Source organism: Nelusetta ayraudi, unplaced genomic scaffold (genome assembly GCF_046127955.1).
Source record: "Nelusetta ayraudi isolate G7.1 ecotype Tasmania unplaced genomic scaffold, CSIRO-AGI_Nayr_v1 ptg000192l, whole genome shotgun sequence".
Lineage (NCBI taxonomy): Eukaryota > Metazoa > Chordata > Actinopteri > Tetraodontiformes > Monacanthidae > Nelusetta > Nelusetta ayraudi.
Window position 1 is genome coordinate 281,247 of NW_027466241.1, and position 18,050 is coordinate 299,296.

The 18,050-nt window shown below is 44.8% G+C and overlaps 2 protein-coding genes and 1 long non-coding RNA gene across 4 annotated transcripts; 1 reads left to right on the forward strand and 2 right to left on the reverse strand.

Annotated features, from left to right (window-relative positions):
* The first annotated feature begins 767 nt into the window (after positions 1–767).
* ccsapa (centriole, cilia and spindle-associated protein a) lies at positions 768–6,386 on the forward strand. Of its 2 annotated transcripts, none has more exons than XM_076015624.1 (4): positions 768–969; positions 1,798–2,165; positions 3,391–3,758; positions 4,585–6,386. In XM_076015624.1, the coding sequence occupies exons 2-4, from the start codon at positions 1,814–1,816 to the stop codon at positions 4,756–4,758; spliced, it is 894 nt and encodes a 297-aa protein (XP_075871739.1). In that variant the 5' UTR covers positions 768–969; positions 1,798–1,813; the 3' UTR covers positions 4,759–6,386. The 2 variants fall into 2 exon arrangements, with proteins under 2 accessions (XP_075871739.1, XP_075871740.1); XM_076015625.1 differs by lacking the exon at positions 4,585–6,386 and adding an exon at positions 4,414–4,544 and having other exon boundaries at positions 3,391–3,807.
* A 264-nt stretch (positions 6,387–6,650) lies between these two features.
* cdc6 (cell division cycle 6 homolog (S. cerevisiae)) lies at positions 6,651–13,159 on the reverse strand. The gene is made up of 12 exons (XM_076015623.1): positions 12,966–13,159; positions 11,643–11,959; positions 10,948–11,184; positions 10,666–10,865; positions 10,406–10,554; positions 9,631–9,737; positions 9,405–9,544; positions 8,963–9,063; positions 8,363–8,430; positions 8,072–8,259; positions 7,485–7,625; positions 6,651–7,030 (listed from the first exon to the last, which is right to left on the reverse strand). Exons 1-12 carry the CDS (start codon positions 13,142–13,144, stop codon positions 6,938–6,940), a joined length of 1,920 nt encoding a protein of 639 aa, XP_075871738.1. The 5' UTR covers positions 13,145–13,159; the 3' UTR covers positions 6,651–6,937.
* A 2,547-nt stretch (positions 13,160–15,706) lies between these two features.
* LOC142881357 (uncharacterized) lies at positions 15,707–17,254 on the reverse strand. The gene is made up of 4 exons (XR_012925565.1): positions 17,014–17,254; positions 16,434–16,499; positions 16,258–16,350; positions 15,707–16,043 (listed from the first exon to the last, which is right to left on the reverse strand). It is a non-coding gene; the product is annotated as an uncharacterized LOC142881357 (long non-coding RNA).
* Between the last annotated feature and the right edge of the window lie 796 nt (positions 17,255–18,050).

Consider the following 18,050-nt stretch of genomic DNA (forward strand, 5'->3'; position numbering starts at 1 on the left):
TACTTTTTATATCTTATCTTCAAAGTGATCCTTTAACCGCTCAGCTAGTCATGTTGTTTACATAGTTTGTAAAATCAGCATCAAACAATCATAATAACTATTTGTTTTTCTTTATTCTAATTCTCAAAAAGAAAACCCGGCAGGTAATATAGACAGTTCTACTGAGAGGAGTGACAGTCGCCCTCTGTCGGTCAGACCCCTCTGCCCTCAACTGGTTGTTTCCTCACCTGTTGTCCTTAGTAAACAGATGGAGCGCGCACGCGCAAACTGCGTCTTGGCTATAAATCATTTCTCATTACTCCGCTCTATCGGAGTTGATCAGTAAAGCTAGAGAATTATTGACCGGAAGTCTACTTTCTTTTGTTACTGTTTGAATGGATTTTCACTTTACTACAAAAAAATGTTTTGGCTGAGAAACAATGTTTCAATAAACATACATTTTTAAACAATGCTAATTTACTCTTGATAAAAAATATACTAATTTTAAAGTGTAAAAGAAAGAACAATGTGCTAAACTCGCTGCTCCCCCTTAATGTTTATTTTTTCCAAACCCATTTGTCCTATCTTTATGTCCGCTTGGACTCTGTAATGTTGTGAACCCCACCCCACCCCCCCGCAATTATTCACTATGTAAAGCCCATAGTGAAGTTTTATGTAAAGTTGTCATGTAGTGAGACTGAGGCGCTCTCCGTTTTACTTTGAAGCGCCGCGCCGGAAAATGATTGTTGTGTGTCGGCTAGCTTGTTGCTGCGTGCTCGGGGCTTTAGGCTGTCAGACGGAGAGAAGCGGTTGCGATGCTCGTCGTGTGTCAGCGGTGCTGAAGGGACTTGGCCGGGTCAGGGGAAGGAAAAGAAGCGGAACGGCGGCCCGTGGAAGGTGACCGGATGTGCCAGACTTCAACTTCCTGCCGTTAATCCCATTTTTAAAATCCCCACCGTGTTTACAAACCGGGATTAACGGGGCGGCCAGGTGAGCCTGAATATGGCTGTTTCTGCAGCGATAGTTGCCCTTTAATCACCCAATTCTCGCGTCCGACGGAATTTCCGCTTTCAGCAGACACGCGCGACTGTCCTACATCATCACCTCTTTTATTCTGCTGTGAAATGTAGTTTTTCAAAGGCGACCTGTGACGGTGTGTGTGTGTGTGTGTGTGTGTGTGTGTGTGTGTGTGTGTGTGTGTGTGTGTGTGTGTGTGTGTGAAAACAACAGCGCCGTATCTGGTTTCAGTGGCGGAAAAAATACACAGTAGCAATAATTGGCATTTTCACGGTAAAATGAGTGTAATATTGTGACAGAGCACTATATGAAACGTTTGGATCGATTGTAAGTCATATCTGATGGATCAGTTGGTTCATTTTTTCGATTTAAATGAAATTATGTGAGTTAAAATATCAGAACACTATACTATGTGTGTAGGCGGAGATATTCCGTAAATATGTATGATTGGGTTTGGGCTCATGCATCAGGCTAGTTAGGCTGTAATAGTCCTCAACCCCGCTGCTGTAATCTGATGTGTGGTAGGAGGTGGGCGGGGCTAACAGGTAAAATTATACCTGGCCGGAAGAACACGCCGGAGGCTGCAACAATCAGATGCACTCAGAGGCCTCGGCCTGCTAAATTTTACATGATAGTTAATCCTGTAAAAAGAAAAAAGAATCAAGTCAACCATGTTCATTGATCAGAATATGACTGACCAATCAGAGGCCGAGGAGCAGAAACAGCCGTTTCAGTTTCTGGAAAGTCATCTTCGTTTTGTGGTATTGTTTGCGTGCTTATTTTTTCTTTTTTCTTTTACAGTCTTTCCCGAGGAGCCATGGTGACCAAGAAAGTGCGCACAGAGTACATGAAGAAGTTCCGCGACCCCCGGTGGGACACCTTCTCCAAATGCTACGAGGACTCCGTGCGCTACCGGCTCACCCGCCGGGTGATGGAGCACTCCCACAAGCCCTGGTTCTGGGAGGGCTGGGACTGCGGCTCCGAGTCCAGCGGCTGGTCCACACCCAGGCTGTCCCGGAACAAAATCGTCCCGCTGTCGCTCCCGCCCACCACTGCCACTGAGGCCAAGCACAGGTCTCCCAGCCCCGGGGACACAGTGCCCCCTGTTGGGGTGGAGTCTGAGGCGGGAGGCGGAGAAGCCGCGGCAGAAGATCCTCCGCCAACTGCAGGTCAGGGTTTGGGTTTGCACTAACTTGTTTCCTGCATCTGATTTTTTATTATTATTCTTTTTTTTTACTGTCTTATACATCTGGATATTTGGTACCGGACTTCTTGAAGGGGTGTTTGGACAAACATTAGGGTGATGGAGGTTGGACTGTGGTGCAGGAGGTTGCTGGTTTGAGTCTCTTTGGACAACTCTGGGTTTGAAGGTCAAGGCTCAGAAGACTCAGTCCGTCGGGATGAACGGCTCAGTGGGTCGGTAGACTGGACTATCAATCAAGAGGTTGTGGGTTCAACTCTTATGCACTCTCATCTTTGGTTCTGAGTCTCTCCTAACAACCAACAGTCAACAGTTTTGTACACATTTTTGTTGTTAAAGGGGACTTGAACCAGCAACCTCCTGCACCGTAGTCCGACCTCCGTCACCCTTATGTTTATCAGATGTTCAGATTCTGGTGCTGGTGCTCCAATTTCTCCTCATCAGTGGTTAAAGGCTGGTGGTTCTGCTGCTGTCGGGTCACTGCTTGGTTTTGTCCCAGTACAATTAGACATACAGTATACTGTATGTCCCTGGTTCTCCTGGTTCCCCTCATGAGGCTTATGAGAGCGTCTCTCCATCAGCAGGCCGCGTGGCCTCAGCAGGCGGCGACACTAAAAATATTTGCATGCTGGAGGCTCAGCGATTGGACGGGCGAGTTTCCTCCTGCTGGCACTCGGACGTTTTCAGTGGCTCTGCTCCAGACACGACGGCTTTCAAGTCGCTCCAGACGCTTAACTCTGAACAGCGACAGGAGTGGAAAAACCTTCAGGATCTGCGGCGGTGCAGTTATTCGGCGTGTTGGTCGATATCCCACAATTCCAAATATGAAGGCGTGGCTAATTCAGCGAATCCTGGTCACATGACTCTCTAGAAGAGCCCCAGCAGACTCGGGTTTTCCCTCCCTTCTCCATCACTCTTCTGTCCACGACCACTTTGTTTGTTCCAGTCCAGCTGAACCTTGTTCTCCAGCCAAAAAAAATCCGGCCCACAGTCACCTGACTGTTCACACATGTAGTCACACATGTAGTGATAGCAGTACATTTGTTTCCACGGGTTTTCTGAGGAAGGGAGAAGCTCCGATGTTGCTGTGTATAGAGGTTCCTCCTTGAGTCTCCTCTGCAGCTCAGTGAAGCTCCAGAGACTCATCCGACTTGAAATGAGACACTTTGTGTGTCTGCTGTTGTGTGTCCCAGTTGTAGAGAACGGCGTGCAGGAGGACGGGAGCGGTGATGCAGCGACGGCGGCAGCAGATGCGGCGGCTCCCAGCAGCCGACCTCCAGTCGAGTCGGACACGGACAACGGCCCTGCCGACACGCCGTCATCGGACGGCGAGCCCTCCGACCCGCCAGCGCCGCCGCCCGGGCGCCGACATCGCCGCCGCCAGGGTCCCGGGTCCGAGCCGGGACGGCCAGGCGGCTCGCCGCTGCCGCCGCCGCCGCCTGTCATGCGCAAACCGCCGCGAGCCAAGAGCCAACCGGCCATCAGCACCAAGGACAGCCGACGGACATCCAGCCGAGGGGAGGGGCAGCAGGGGGCGGAGCTCCGGAGGACAGCCAACCACGTAAGAGCATCCCAGACTCCTCCAGTTTGTTCAGGAGAAACACACACATGTGCTGTGTCTCAATTCAGGGTCTGCACCCTTCTGAGTACGCATTTGAAAGGAAGTTGCGTCATAGCACTGCGCAAAGGCTTGTCCCAATTCCCGAGGGTGCTGAGGACGCTCAAAATGCGTACTCGGAAATACGCACTCGTTTTAGCCGATTCCAAGGATGCACCGCTACTATCCTTCGCGTACTTCTGTATCCCAGGATGCATTGCGAGCTGCTGCAAAGCATCGTGGGATCCTGGGAAGTCAGCTGAAATTAGTGGCATGTACTGGCAAAGACACTTCGTATAAATTTAAGTATTGAAGTTTCACATAAAATATCCTGTTTTTAACATAGGATTTTACTTATTTGAACATCCAACGCCATCGTTAGATGGCGAACCAATGGTTAGCTTGATGCTATAAAAACGTTGCTTCCGGGGTTGGCCAGCAGGAGGGAACGGCGGTGACGCAACAAGGAAATACGCTGAAGGCTAGACCGTCCTGTGTGGTTCCCGGGGAGGCGGGGCTTGGTTTGTCCTTCTAGGCTGGGTCCTTCAGAGGACGCTTCCTTCAGACTGAGGACGCTCGTTTCGAAGGGTGCAGACCCTGAATTGAGACACAGCCACAGATTCACACTTTTCATTGAAAACTTTGATGTCATGTGATCTTCTGGGTCACATGACACCAGTGGGCTGAGGGTGACACCCAACACCCTGCACACATCAATAATGGAAGGCCGGTGCGTGCGTGCGTGTGTGTGTGTGCGCTTGCGTGTGTGCACGTGTGTCCGTCCCAACAGAGCAACACCTCGGACGCCTGCGTCCAGACGCGGCGCCACAAGCGGAGCTCCGACCCGGAGCGCCGGCGTTCCCGCTCGGCCGACCTGGAGAAGCTGCGCAGCTCCCAGTTGACGGTGGCCAGCGACCACTGGGTGACTGAGTACATGCGCTGCTTCTCAGCCCGGCTGAGGTAGAGACCCGAGCGGGTGATGCACTCCTACAACAACAACAGTGTTTAAATCGTAATTTTGAAATGTTTTGAATTTATGGAGCATGAAAGTTTCCAAACATGCTGCTCGGCTTTATTTCATTTCACACTTCCGAAACCCCGTCCCACTCTCTCCCCACGGCAGCTGTGAGTTTGATTCCCAGGCAGCAGACACTGCACTGTTTCTTTTTCGTTGATGTTTTGTCGATTGTTCAAAGTAGAAACAAGATGTTAGTCAGATTTAATGAGGACTGGAGGTGTTGTTTTTTTTTTTGTGAGGTCGTGTTTCAGCTCTTCCAGCAACGACTGTTTCATACAAATGCAGCTTGTGGTTTATTTCACGTTAAAAAAAAAAAAATCTCATCTCAAATGGTGCTTCTCTTGTAGCCGCCGTGCTAAAATGCTGACCTTTGACCTCCTGAAATTCACCTGCAGCTGATTATACATGAGGCTTTTTGAGCTTCTGGGCAGCAAAGACGCAGAACTTTTCAAGGTTTATTTATTTGTTTATTTTAAATGTTGGGACTTTAAAGTGTGAAGGTGTTAGTTTATCTTTGTGTTTCAGTGCTTCTGGTAGAAGCCCCGCCCCTCGCTGACTTGGCAGCAGCTATGAACATGACACATGGCGATAATGTTGATGTCAGGCCTCTGAACGAGGTGATTATTGCATAGTTCTTTCTTTTTCCGAATTGAAATGAATATTTAAATCCTTTAGGATATGAAAAAAACAAATGAACGGGGAATGTGTCACGTGAAAAGTGGATCAGCGGCGATCAGATTGTAAATATTGGCTGCCAACCGTCCTGTGTGTGTGTGTGTGTGTGTGTGTGTCTGTGTGCAATGTGTATGTTTACACTTGAAACAGGATGGATGTAAATTCACAGAGAATGTTTATGGTGACACTGGAATGTGCACGTTTTTGTTGACCTATTTATCGCACTGACGTTCCGCTGATCAGCAGAACGGTTACACTCGCTCACCTCATTTTGATTCTACGATCAGATCTCAGCTTCTGCCATGTTTTAAATGTTCAATAATTCCTACATTTTTAAGATGGGGTTCATTTGATAACTTGACAAAATTCTCCATCCAATTTTCAGATAAAGCTGTAAAAACAAACTATCAAATCAGAAAATCTAAAGAAAGCATATTCTAGTCTAGACTATGTTTGTAAAGCAAAAAAGAAAAAAAGAGTTTTTGTCCAGATTTAACATAATATATACTATATAATATATTTTTAAAAAAAGTTTGAAAATATTTCCAGATATTTTAGATTATGGCAAAAGACTGTGGTATAAAAAAAAAGTCACTGTTTGATTTCTAAGTGTGACAGTGTGATGACGTGATGTTTCTCAGGTATAAAACTCAAAAGTAAAACCGACACTGGCTTCAGATGGTTGCCGGGCGTTTTTTTTTTTCTTCCCCTTTTTGTTTCCTTGTCGGTTTCATTGAGACAATCACGCAGGGACCTGCAGGTGGACTCTTATTTTGAAAGTCACCTCTTGCTGTTTCTTCAGAGGTTTTGAGTTCATTTCAACAGTTTACATTGCTGCTCAGTGTTGCCGTTTTCACTCACTTGTCACCGTTTTCTGTCAATAAAACCTGTTTAAGTAACTTTTGTGGGAATCAAATTGACTTGGCTCTGCTTTTACACGTCTGCTGCCTTTGATCAGCTTTGGAAATCACACACTGGGTTTGTTGAGAGGTGGAAGAGCAGCATGACCACTAGGCCTTTAATCCAATCAGGCGACAGTTGGCACTTTATGAGATTACAGCAGCCGGACTGGCGGAGCAGGACTTCCTGCTCGCAGGATCAGCTTTTTTGCTCGGTGCTGCACAAAAAAGTAAACATGAATGAATAAAAATGAAAACACAGGATGGACTTTACTGTGGGTTTATTCACAGCATAAAAGTGGAAAAGTTTCTCAGGGTAACAGAAACACATGCCGTCACTAACAACAGAACCCAAAATCATCCAGTAGCAACCGAAAAGTAAGAGGGCTAATGAACGACAAAAAAAAAAAAAAAAAATCCTAATATTAATAAAAAAAGTTAAAAAGAAATTTCAGCTTATTAAAAAAAATCTGTACAAATTCTCAGCAAAAATGAGAATGGAATAAAAATGTACAATAATTCTATTAAAAGAAATGTAAAATAAGTGACATTCAGGAGGGCAGGCCTGCAGTGAGAATGCTGCCCAGCAGGGTGCGATCTTTCAGGGCATTCTCGACGTCCCGTTCTTCAATCCTCAGGGACACCTGCAGCAAACACACCAACACACGTTCAGGTTCACACCACAATCTACAAACAGCAACAGCAACACTACTGTCGTTTCTGCTTCAAAACGACAGTTTGAAAATTAAAGTCTAGGATTCATCTGTCAAACTGGGAGGACTGCAAGCCTGCCACTGACGCAGCAGCGCCCCCAGCTGGCCACGGACAGGATGCTGACTGCCAGCCCAGCACACTTAAATTAAGACGTTAAAAACTTGTTAGGTCAGGTCATTTTTTTACATGTCAAACTTGGGACAAAAAAAAAGGTGCTGAACTTATCAAACTACACTGTTGCAATATATATACACAACAAACTGTGGTGACCACCGGCGCCTTAATGGCGTCACCACACCACTACAAAACAAACAAACGGCAAACAAACAAACAAGAGCAGATGTGCACAAGTTTCCAGCCAGATGAAGCCGTGTGTGTGTGTACCTTGGTGAGTCGAGCCTCTTTAGCTTTTTTCAGGGCGAAGATCCCTCGACTCTCCAGCAGAGAGCAGAGTGACAGGCACTCGGTCTGACCCACGGCCGACACCTGTCGCCGGGCGCACACTCGGCTGTAGACCTCGTTGAGCTGAAACACACGGCAGACAGCGGTCAGGCGAGGGGTGGGGGGGAGGAAAGGGGCTGATGACATCATCATCATCATCAGTGCTGCTGGGATTACTCCATAAAAGTAATCCAACTACTGATTACTGATTACTCTTTAAAAAGTGATGTAATTACTTTGTTAACTACTTTGTTTCATAAGTAATCAATTACTTATTACTAATTACTTTAGTTAAAAAAAATAAAGTAACAGTTGCTCAGTGCTTTGGAATGAACTTAATTTAAATGCAAAATTTTGCAATTGCAAATATTGCCTCTCTTCTGTTAACATGAATGAATGTTTGCTCTCTAAACACAAACTTACATTACTCCGTTATTATAAAAGTAGCTGAATTACAGTAGTGGATTCCTTAGTAATAGATTACCCGCCAACACTGATCATCATCATGGAGCTGCTCACTGCCGACTCACCTTCCCCAGGACGACCTCCTTGCTCCTCCCCTGCCTGGTCAGCAGCAGCAGGCAGCAGACCAGCAGCTTCTGCTGCAGCGGGAAACTCTCTCCGTCCGAGGCTCCGCCCCCGCCGCTCTGCGACGTCATCCGGTCGCCGTACACCTCCGCCAGCACCCGGGCCACCTGCGGCAGGCTGACCCGCGAGCCTGCGTGACACCGGAGGGAGAAGGGGGGTGAAGTTAGCGGCGAGGCAAGGCGAGGCGAGGGTGAAAAGACGGGCGTGCAGTAATTGGGGGCGGCGACGCTCACCTTTGGGTTCCACCTTCGGCCCGGGAGAGTGCCTCCTCTCGTCGCACTCCACCACCTCCACCGCTCGCCTGCAAGGAAAAACAAAGAACAGGGGGGTCAAAATACTGAGCAATTCAAGAAACGAGCAGAGGGAAAAAAATAAATCATGAAATCACTGTTGTATTTAACTACAATACAGTGTGAGTCTATGTTTAAGTCGCAGAATGGTTGTATCCACATCTGCAAGTCATCAATTCAGAACCATTCAAAAATCATTTAACCATTTTTCTATTGTCATATATGCCTATATGTGTCATGTTCCTTTATTGAGTAAACAAAAGCATGGCTGCTTTTAAAATAAGAGAAATTAAACAAAATGTGGAAATTGCACGCATTCAACTTAAAATAAATGCGTAAAATACAATGAAAGGGAGGAGACGCTTGAATTTCTCCTTTTCTGTGATACCATCTCGACTCAAAACACCATTTTCCGTAATCTCACTTCAGATTTGCATGCGTCTTCAAAACCAAGGTGTTGCGTCATAATTGCATTCCTACTTTGGCACTTTTCAATAAGATCCAGTTTGTGAGTATGACACACCCTCACAGTCGGTGACGTACCTGCAGATGTCCAGAGCCTTCCTGGCGTCTCCAGACACTGCCGACACTTTACGGGCACAGAACTGCACCGCTGACGCGTCCATGATACTGTCAGCTGACGCCTGTGAGGGGAAGGAAGAAAAAAAAAATATTACAAAAAATATATATTTTTTTAAATGAGAGACTCTGGTTTCACTCCACTTTTTCTACTCCTATTCTTTGTGGTGAAACACAAGGCAGAGAAATAACTCCCATAAACAAAAAATTATTTTGTAGAAAAAAAACTCTACAAAATATAATAATAAATAAAGAAGAGAGAGTAGGTAACAATATTTAAACCCAACAATGTCAACAAGGCAACAAAGAACGTGTGTCAGGACAAGTTGGAGTCGTTTGCTTTAACGTCTAGAAGAGAAACCGCCGCTAAAGTACCGATCTCATCAGCCCTGCCTGAGTTCCTTACCTGAGCGAGCCGGTCCTGGACGATGGCCACCAGCTCCTGCCGACTGTAGGGAGGGAAGTTCAACAGCTGGGGGCGACATTGAGGCCGAGCCTGCAGCCGTGGCAGGATGCGGTCAGTCAGGTCCAGAGCGTTGGCGATGCCTGAGGATGGAGGAGGACTGTGAGGATCGGGAGGAACTACAGAGTTTTCAAACGAGTGCCCTCCGAAGAGGTGGTGGCGACCTTACCGATGAGGCAGAGGCGGGACCTGGGCAGGTAGGGCCACTCGAAGATGGTGTAGAGGACGTCCTGAGCCTTGCTGTCCAGCTGGTCCATCTCGTCCAGAACCAACAGCCTGGACGGACGAGAGACAGTGAGTGAGTAGCCGTGTTTCCATTACACATGAAATTGCGCGAAACCTAAATATTGCAATAGAAGAATGGTCATGGATAACACCAACGTTTCGACGTCATGGTTAAAAAAAAAAGTGATTAGCATGATGAACGATGGAGGGAATTTTATTTTGACAGCTGCGTTTCCATTACCATTAGAATTCCATTAAAATTGAAAACTAAAATATCGCAATAAAAAATTGGAACTTTGAAAAACCTCTCAATATGGCTAAAAGGTTTTTACGCTCTCATGAGGTGGTTTTTCCAGACGTATCTACAGAGTGGTACATCGCAAAAGTGACATGGACAACAACACTTTTTTTGCATTTATGCGTCACCGGAAGTGACATACGGGGTCATGTGACCAGTTCACTTCAAGTGAAAATGGTGCGTTATGTTTGGACTGAGGAGGAGACTATATTATTTACCAGAAATCAAAGAGAAAAATATTTTTTAAAAAAACTTCTTCACAGCAAACAAAAGCAAATGTAATTCTCGTAAATCTCACGGGACGAGATTTTACAAGAATTGCAGCGTATGTGCTTCACACTATTCAATGGAAACGCCACCACGAAATTTTAGAAATATCGTAAGTAGACCCCACCCACGGCGGACCGGTCGTGCTACTCACACAGCATGTCCGGGTTCCGTCAGGAACTTCTGCAGGCCGCTGTGACCGCCCGACATCCTCAGCGCCTCGGCCAGCAGCGGGAAGATGGAGTGGGAGCTCCGCACGCTCATGCAGTTGATCAGCACCGTCTGCACCTGGGTCAGCTCGGACTGAACGGAGCGCACACACACACACACACACACACAGGCATGAACAAACTCTTCTCCTCACTCCACTGTTGACACCTAGTGGCAGTGCAGGCTCACTGCGGGCTTCCTCACCTTCATCTCCTGCAGGACACTCTTGAGACAGGCCGTCTTGCCCGTCCCAGGAGCCCCGGAGATGTAGAGGCTGCCGGGCGGCTGCTGCAGCAGCTTCTCCTCCAGGAAGCAGCGGATGGCGGCCCGCTCGGTGTCCCGGGACAGGAGGCGCTCAGGGATGGCAGTATGGAGCGCCTGCTTCACGCTGTGGAACCTGGACTCTGGAGGAAAGGAGAAGAAGAAGGCGGCGTGAGGTGAAGGTCGCGTTTTAAAACACCAGCAGGCGAAAGTCGAGCGCCTCACTTTCTGCAAAGGGCGGAGTCACCGGCAGCTTCTTCAGCATCTTCCGCGGCTCCTTGGCCGGCGTCCCCTGCCGCTTCGGGGACTGGGCGGCGGTAGCGGGTGAAGGAGAGGGAGGTGTCAGGTGGCAGGTGGCGACCGGAGAGTTCTCGTCGAAGCCGAGCTTCCTCGGCAACGGGCGGCTCAGCTTGGGCGGCGAGCCGAGCAGGTCGCTGCTAACGTTGCGGCCGTTCTCGTCTCCTTCAGAGAAAATAAATAAATAATAAATAAATAAAAAACAAAGAAGCATCTTATTTGTCTGGTTTTTGAAAGGTCCAGTGTGTAAAATGTAACTTGATGCATGATTTTTATATCCGTAAAAGCTTAATATACTTTCCATAAATGCATTAATAACGTGTATAATGGCAGTGCAATAAAAGTAATTTGGTTTTCTTACCCTTACAGCAGTTCTCATACATATAGCAATATATAGGAGAACTTGCTCCCAGTTTCTTACGTCGATATATGTCAAGGAAACCCGTCTAACAGTCCCCAAAAATACGAAACACACCGTCAGGTGGGCTTCCTTAAAATATTTTACACACTGGACCTTTAAGACTAAACTAGTTGGGACTTAATAATATAAAACGTTTGGACTTTGCTGATGACAACTAGACTAAACTAAGCTAAAACCATAACAGGAAGTGACCGTCTCCTACCTGTGCGTTTGCGGGGGCTGAGAGGAAGTCGAGGCTGCAGGTGATCGGAAAGCGACGGCGGCGGCCGTGCAGCGCCAGAACTCTGAGTGGACCGAGGGGTCAGCTGGGGCCGACCCGGGGTCAGGGGTGCTTCCCGGGTCAAGGTCTGCGTGACCTGCTGGGGTCCGAGTTTGGTGGGGGAAGGAGCCGCCGGCTCGTCGGGTGGTAGTGCCTTGGAGCGGGAGGCGGTCCGGCTGGACTTGCGGCGGGGGAAGGCCAGCTGAGGCTGGGCATGGCCCAGGGAGGAGCGCGTGCTGGGCATTCTGTAGGGTTTTGATCTGAAACACAAACATGGGATGATGGGTCACGACTGGTACTGATGACCGGAGGGTCGGCGGTGGGCTGAAGGTGCAGATTCAGCAGTTTAAGTTTTTTTTTTTTTTTTTTTTTTTTTTACTTCAACTACTTTACAAAACATTTTTGGGATAAAATTCATTGCTTGCTATTCTGCATTTATTTAATGGGATACATTGAACCTTAAACCTCCTAAACTGACAGACTGATTAGCAGCTCGGACCTTCTGCTGCTCTTCCAGATGGTTTGCGATTAAACTAGAAAGACTTAACTCATAGAATATGGCACAAAACAGTTGATTCCTAATTTTTTTTAAATTGATTTATAAAATAATACATGCCAAGCTTGAAAAACAGAGACCAGCTCATGACTGAATTCAGAACAGGCTGGAGCAACTCGATATGGAATCACAGGAATACCAAAAATGAATGAATAAATAATAAATATAAAGAGCGTTACCAGATGCTAAAAGCAAAGGCAAAACTTTTGTCATTGTTTTTTTCAATTTGTCTTTTATAATGACAAAAGGGAAAACACAAATACAAAATATACCTATACATTTTGTATACATACGTTTACATACACATAAAAATATAGGCTGGAAATCAGACCCACCGAAAGCTGCGACGGCATACAGGTGGTGATATTTCAGTGTTTAATATCACGCAGAAAGCGCGAAACGCGCGGCAAACAATACGGCGCGGCTACGTAATGGCGCCAAAGACAGAAGCCGGAATCCGCTGACGTCACAGCACAAACTTCGCTCTGCCGTTTTAATTAAACTAATATAAACAAAACCCGCAGACATGTACTATTTCAACAAATAACGTTTAGTAGATGAAAAGGGAAATAGAAGTGCAAATGATGTGTTTTGGCGCCCAACTAACCGAGTTGAGGAAGTGAAGAGAAACGCTTCCGGCGCCCGACAGCACGAGAACTTATTTACGCCGAAAGGGTTAAAATGTCGTCAACTGTTGGAGAGGGACGTACCTGTGCGTGCTGGTAAGACTTGTCTTCTGTGGACAGCCGAGTCTCTTTCTCTGGCCGCGGACACCTGCGACACCTCCGACCGCCGAACTCAGACTAGCGCCAAAAACTTCCTCAGGCGCCTTCACGACCAGCTGAGCCTCCCGCCGCTGCTCTCTGATTGGTCTACCATTAGCCTCCATTGGCTCAGCGACGTCACGTGGGCGGTCAGAGGCCGGCCGTGAAAGTGGTGGCGGGAGTTCCACGGCTGTTTTGTTTGTTGGATTTTCCCGGGAACCTTTTGTGTGTCGTTAAAGAGCCGCTTGACAGCTGTTTCTGTTCTGTAAACAGATAAAAAAAAATTAAAGAAATTATAAAAATAAAAAAAAAAGGAAATATGGGAAAGTGGTGTGGACATTCTGAAAGTAAAATTAATATTAATATATATATACATATATATGTATATATATATATATATATATATATATATATATATATATATATATATATATATATATATATATATATATATATATATTTATATATATATTTAAAGGAGTAAAACAATAACAATAATTTTGTTTTCTTCTCTGGGCCGAGCTCTGGGCCGAGTTCAAAACCCAGTTTTCAAAAACAACAATTTTTGGTCAGGTCATGAAGTCTGACTGCCATCTATAACTTGACCCAGTCCTTTCATACATACAAATCAACAAATTATTCATGTAAACACACTCTAATGTTCTCCTCCTCTGATTGTCTGCCTGGTCTCCAGACCCCAGCTTCATTGGATGATGCTGCAGTCTTTGTTCCCAGTTTCCGGTCAATGTTAGTGAGAGGAACCAAGTCCTTATTTGGCAGCGAGACAAATATTTCCCTTGTTGGTATTTGCCTGCAGGCGCAACTTCCTATAAGCTCAGTGGTCTAGTGGTAGAGTGTCTGCCCTGAGACTGGTAGGTTGGGGGTTTGATCCCCGGCCGAGTCATACCAAAGACTGTAAAAATGGTATCCATTGCCTCCCTGCTTGGCACTCAGTATTCGGGGCTGGAATTGGGGGGTTAGATCACCCAATGATTCCTGGGTGCAGCACTGCAGCTGCCCACCGCTCCCTCAGGGGATGATGGGTCAAATGTGGAGGACAAATTTCGCATCCTTCGGGATGTGACAATCACTGGGACTTCAAACAATTTGGTCAGTAACTTCATGAGAGTCACAAAGTCTGTTCTTGTCCAGTCTCAGGCCACCTTAGGGCAGGGGTTACTGTTTCATGAGGCGTTGCTTCCTTTGTCCTGTGGGGGAGGAAATCTAGGCACAAATAATAATATCTCTCCAATACGTGTTCTGGTGTTAAGGTGAGTATTTTGAAGTAAAGTACATAACATTTAATCTGACTCCATTTGATAATAATAACTTTACTTTTATGCATCGATTGAGAGAAAGACTTGACTAATAATTAAGAATATAGACTCTGTAATAATTAAATTCTAGTGATCTGACTTTAGTCTTCAGTTCAGGGATGGCTTATATACATTAACAAAACTATTCAGTTTGTTTATTAAACATAGAAGAATAGCCTTGATGTCTGGGTTGGAGTATTCAGAGGTTATCGAACATGATACCCAATCTTATCTGTCCAACTCGGAGGTTTTGTTTGAATAATGTCCAGTGAAATTTACCATATAACTGAGGTCATTGGGATTCTGATTAATCCCTATTTTAGTTCAGTGATGGCAGATATAGACAAATCATTCAGTGACCTTCTTAACATAGAAGAACAGCCCAAACATCTAGGTTGAGATATTCAGAGGTTTATATCTTCCAACTCAATAGTTAGAAAAACATGACACTCAATCTTTTCTATTCAACTCAGAGGTAAAGAGTACAAGCATTACTCGAATGAATTTACCATATAACTGAAGACTAAATCAATATCTGATGTCAGATTATTCTCCACATAGAACAAAAGTCTCAACAAGTTAATATTGAAGGGGAATGGATAACATACCAGTTTGTTGCGATGTCCAGAGTAAAAATGCGGCAAAAATGTAACAGACCGGTTGCATAAAAAGGATGGTAAGCAAATCAAGAAGACAAAGAAAAAGAAGAAGAAGAAGAAGAAGAAAACAGAAGAAGAGAGAGCCAAAGAGAGAGAGAGAGAGTCAAAGTAAAAGAGTCGAGTCCAAGAAAAAAGAGAGACCAAGAAAAGGAGTGCTCGAGATTCTTGCTCTTTCCCTTAAATATCCTCCCAGAACAGAGACACTTCTAAATTGCATATTTAAAAGATTCAATCAAATACTCTTCCTACTCTTTTGGTCATCAGGGGTTATTTTCCACAGTAACAATAGATCACCAAGACCTTCGTACCTCTCGCACTGAGACTCTCAACATTTCAAAGGAAAGTTAGGTAAACAAAAGGCAGAGACAGTTCCCAAATGCAAATCAAACAAGAGAGACCTTTTGGCCCTCAGAGGTTCCTTTCCCGCGACATGCAAATCACATTAGTTAGTACAATAGGTGAAATGAACACAGTTGTTACACCCGTCTGGGAAGAACTTCCATTGTTAGAAAAAACACTTCAGGATGTGGATTTGACTGTCTTACAGTCCTCCCTGAGATCTCACATGATTTCTGACGCACAAACATGCCTGCAGCACTGAAAAGCCTAAAAATGTAAAATGTCTCAGATTTTTTTTTAATGCATGAATCTGAGAGAAATTGTGTTTGCACTTTTACTTCAGTAAAAGTATGGTTACTTGTGTAAAACAAATACAACTCGACTCCTTTATTTAATAAAACAATACATTTGTTAACAATTTTGCAAAAATGAAAAAGATGGCACAGAATAATATGGACTGAACTGGCCAGAGGTCTTACATGAGCATCTAAATCATTTTTAACAGCTTGGAAGAGAGTATAAAATGTTGTTGGCAGCAAAATGCATTTGGAGCGGTTGTTCTTGGTTGCATAGGTGGCCTTGTGGGCAGCTGTGCGTGAAGTTGCACCGGAGCTCTGTATCCCCCTGCTGGAGTCCATACCTTTGTTTACTCTCTGTGTCTCCTCGCTGATTGGTTTCCTGAACAGACATGGAAAACTCTGACCTATGACCTGTGAGAAGACATTAACATCAAAGTACAAAAGCTATGTTCACTATATTGTAAAAAAAAACCAACTGAAATAGAAAAAAGGCATATCTGAAAAGACCTTGACAGACAAGCAGTGCATTTTTTTGTTTTCTCCTCTGTCAATGATAAGAAAGAGAAAACTATCTTGCATCAATCAACCAACATCAAAGGATAAAGTGTGGAAGCTGGCAACTCACCAGTGAGACCAGGATTCCTCCAGTTAACAACAACCAAAATACCAAAAGCAATCAAGATGAACACAACAGTGATGATGATGACTGCCACGGGACCTGGAGGCAGATTGGCAGTCATTCAAAGATCACCCATCATCCAAGCAATAGTGGTGAGGAACAGTTTCCAGGAGAGTTTTTACCTGGACCTTCTGGAGCTCCGACTGGAGCGTTGACAGAATATCTGACTGAAGGTCTTGTCCTTTGGACTGTATACAGAGATATAAACAACAGCATTTCTTCAGATTCAGAGCCAGAAGGATACATTGATTGTATCAACTTAGATGTCAAATAAGAAAAAAATGTGATTACATGTGTCTTTCCTCAATTTTGGTACTGCTAATTATTGGTTCTGCTTTTCTGTTTCACACCGCTACGTCACAGTAAGCAGTATTCTTTCCACATCCTCTTATTTAAACACTTTTTCAGGTTGTTGTTTCAGGAAAGAAGGACAAGTTGTTTATTGAATAGTTCACCATTTGTTGTTTATGTTTTCACCTACTGCACATCTAGCCTGCGCATGTGACAAGTTAAGTTCTCGACTCTTCAGTCTATTAAAAATAATTGTTTAATCCCACCAAATTGAAATGTATTTAAAAATGTATTGATGACAAAAAAATACTCTAGAGTTGCAGCCCTGCTGCAGGTGACCAAACAATGTACAACACTGGTCTTTCACAACACAAACCTGACTGTTTTTTTTTTTTTATTCAGTGTTCTCACCAACATTGAGCTGAACTGTACAACCAGAGTCGTACTGTGGGATGAAGCTCCTGTAGGGGCCGCTGTCTGAGGGGCCCACTGAGGGGATGAACAGTAACAGGTTCCCCCACTGGAGACCCCTGTGGTCCACTCTCATCCGGTTAGCGTACTGCTCCATCTGTGGATCATCCTTCTGATTCCGGTAGACGTAGGCAAAATGTTCCAGGTCAGGTCTCGACCAATCAAGGGTGGAGATTGACAGGTTGATCCAAGGGTGCTGTTTCACTGGCTGGAACTGCAGGGTAGTGTAAAAAGGTCACAGAGAAGATGCATACATACAGACATACCACACACACACACACACACACACACACACACACACACACACACACACACACACACACACACACATTTGGGGTAATACATGTATATTAATCCAGAATTGAGCGATGACACCATAGGCCACATACTTTACACTATAAAACAACAACAACAACAAACAACACTGTGCAAAAAAATGGAACTTTGGAAAAAGGGGGGCACATTGCTCCAGAGGGAAACAGGGCAGGTGCTCTAGCACCACCTAGTGTCTCTCTGCAGAGGCGTTGCTTGGGGCTCCAAGCAATATATATATATATATATATATATGTACATACATACATACATACATACATACATACATACATACATACATATATATATATATATATATATATATATATATATATATATATACACTCACACACACACACACATATATATATATATACACATATAATATTTTTTCTTTTTTTCAAAGTGCACTGTCAATTATTCAAGCTTTAAATATAAAAAATACAAACCAGAGTAAAAAGAAAACATCGATTAAGGCCACACCAAAAGAAAAATAAAATTGCCACAATATAAAAATAATTCATTAGTGGTCTGGTAATAGCGGTAACAGTCTACCTTCAGCGTGGGATGTGGGGGAGCTTGACCCACATCATGCAAGTTTTGAAACTTAAGTGTGATGTGACCAGTGTCACTGAAAGGGTGTCATGGATGGATAAGTACTCGGT

What these genes read in the sequence shown, in the direction of transcription:
- cdc6 (XM_076015623.1), bottom strand. Translation starts at nt 13,144, where the DNA reads ATGGAGGCTAATGGTAGACCAATCAGAGAGCAGCGGCGGGAGGCTCAG. An exon ending in GTCCCGCCTCTGCCTCATCG is followed by an intron (nt 9,545 to 9,630) that starts GTAAGGTCGCCA and finishes CTCCATCCTCAG; the next exon opens with GCATCGCCAACGCTCTGGAC. An exon ending in TCCAGGACCGGCTCGCTCAG is followed by an intron (nt 9,064 to 9,404) that starts GTAAGGAACTCA and finishes TTCCCCTCACAG; the next exon opens with GCGTCAGCTGACAGTATCAT.
- ccsapa (XM_076015624.1), top strand. Translation starts at nt 1,814, where the DNA reads ATGGTGACCAAGAAAGTGCGCACAGAGTACATGAAGAAGTTCCGCGAC. An exon ending in AGATCCTCCGCCAACTGCAG is followed by an intron (nt 2,166 to 3,390) that starts GTCAGGGTTTGG and finishes TGTGTGTCCCAG; the next exon opens with TTGTAGAGAACGGCGTGCAG. An exon ending in TCCGGAGGACAGCCAACCAC is followed by an intron (nt 3,759 to 4,584) that starts GTAAGAGCATCC and finishes CCGTCCCAACAG; the next exon opens with AGCAACACCTCGGACGCCTG.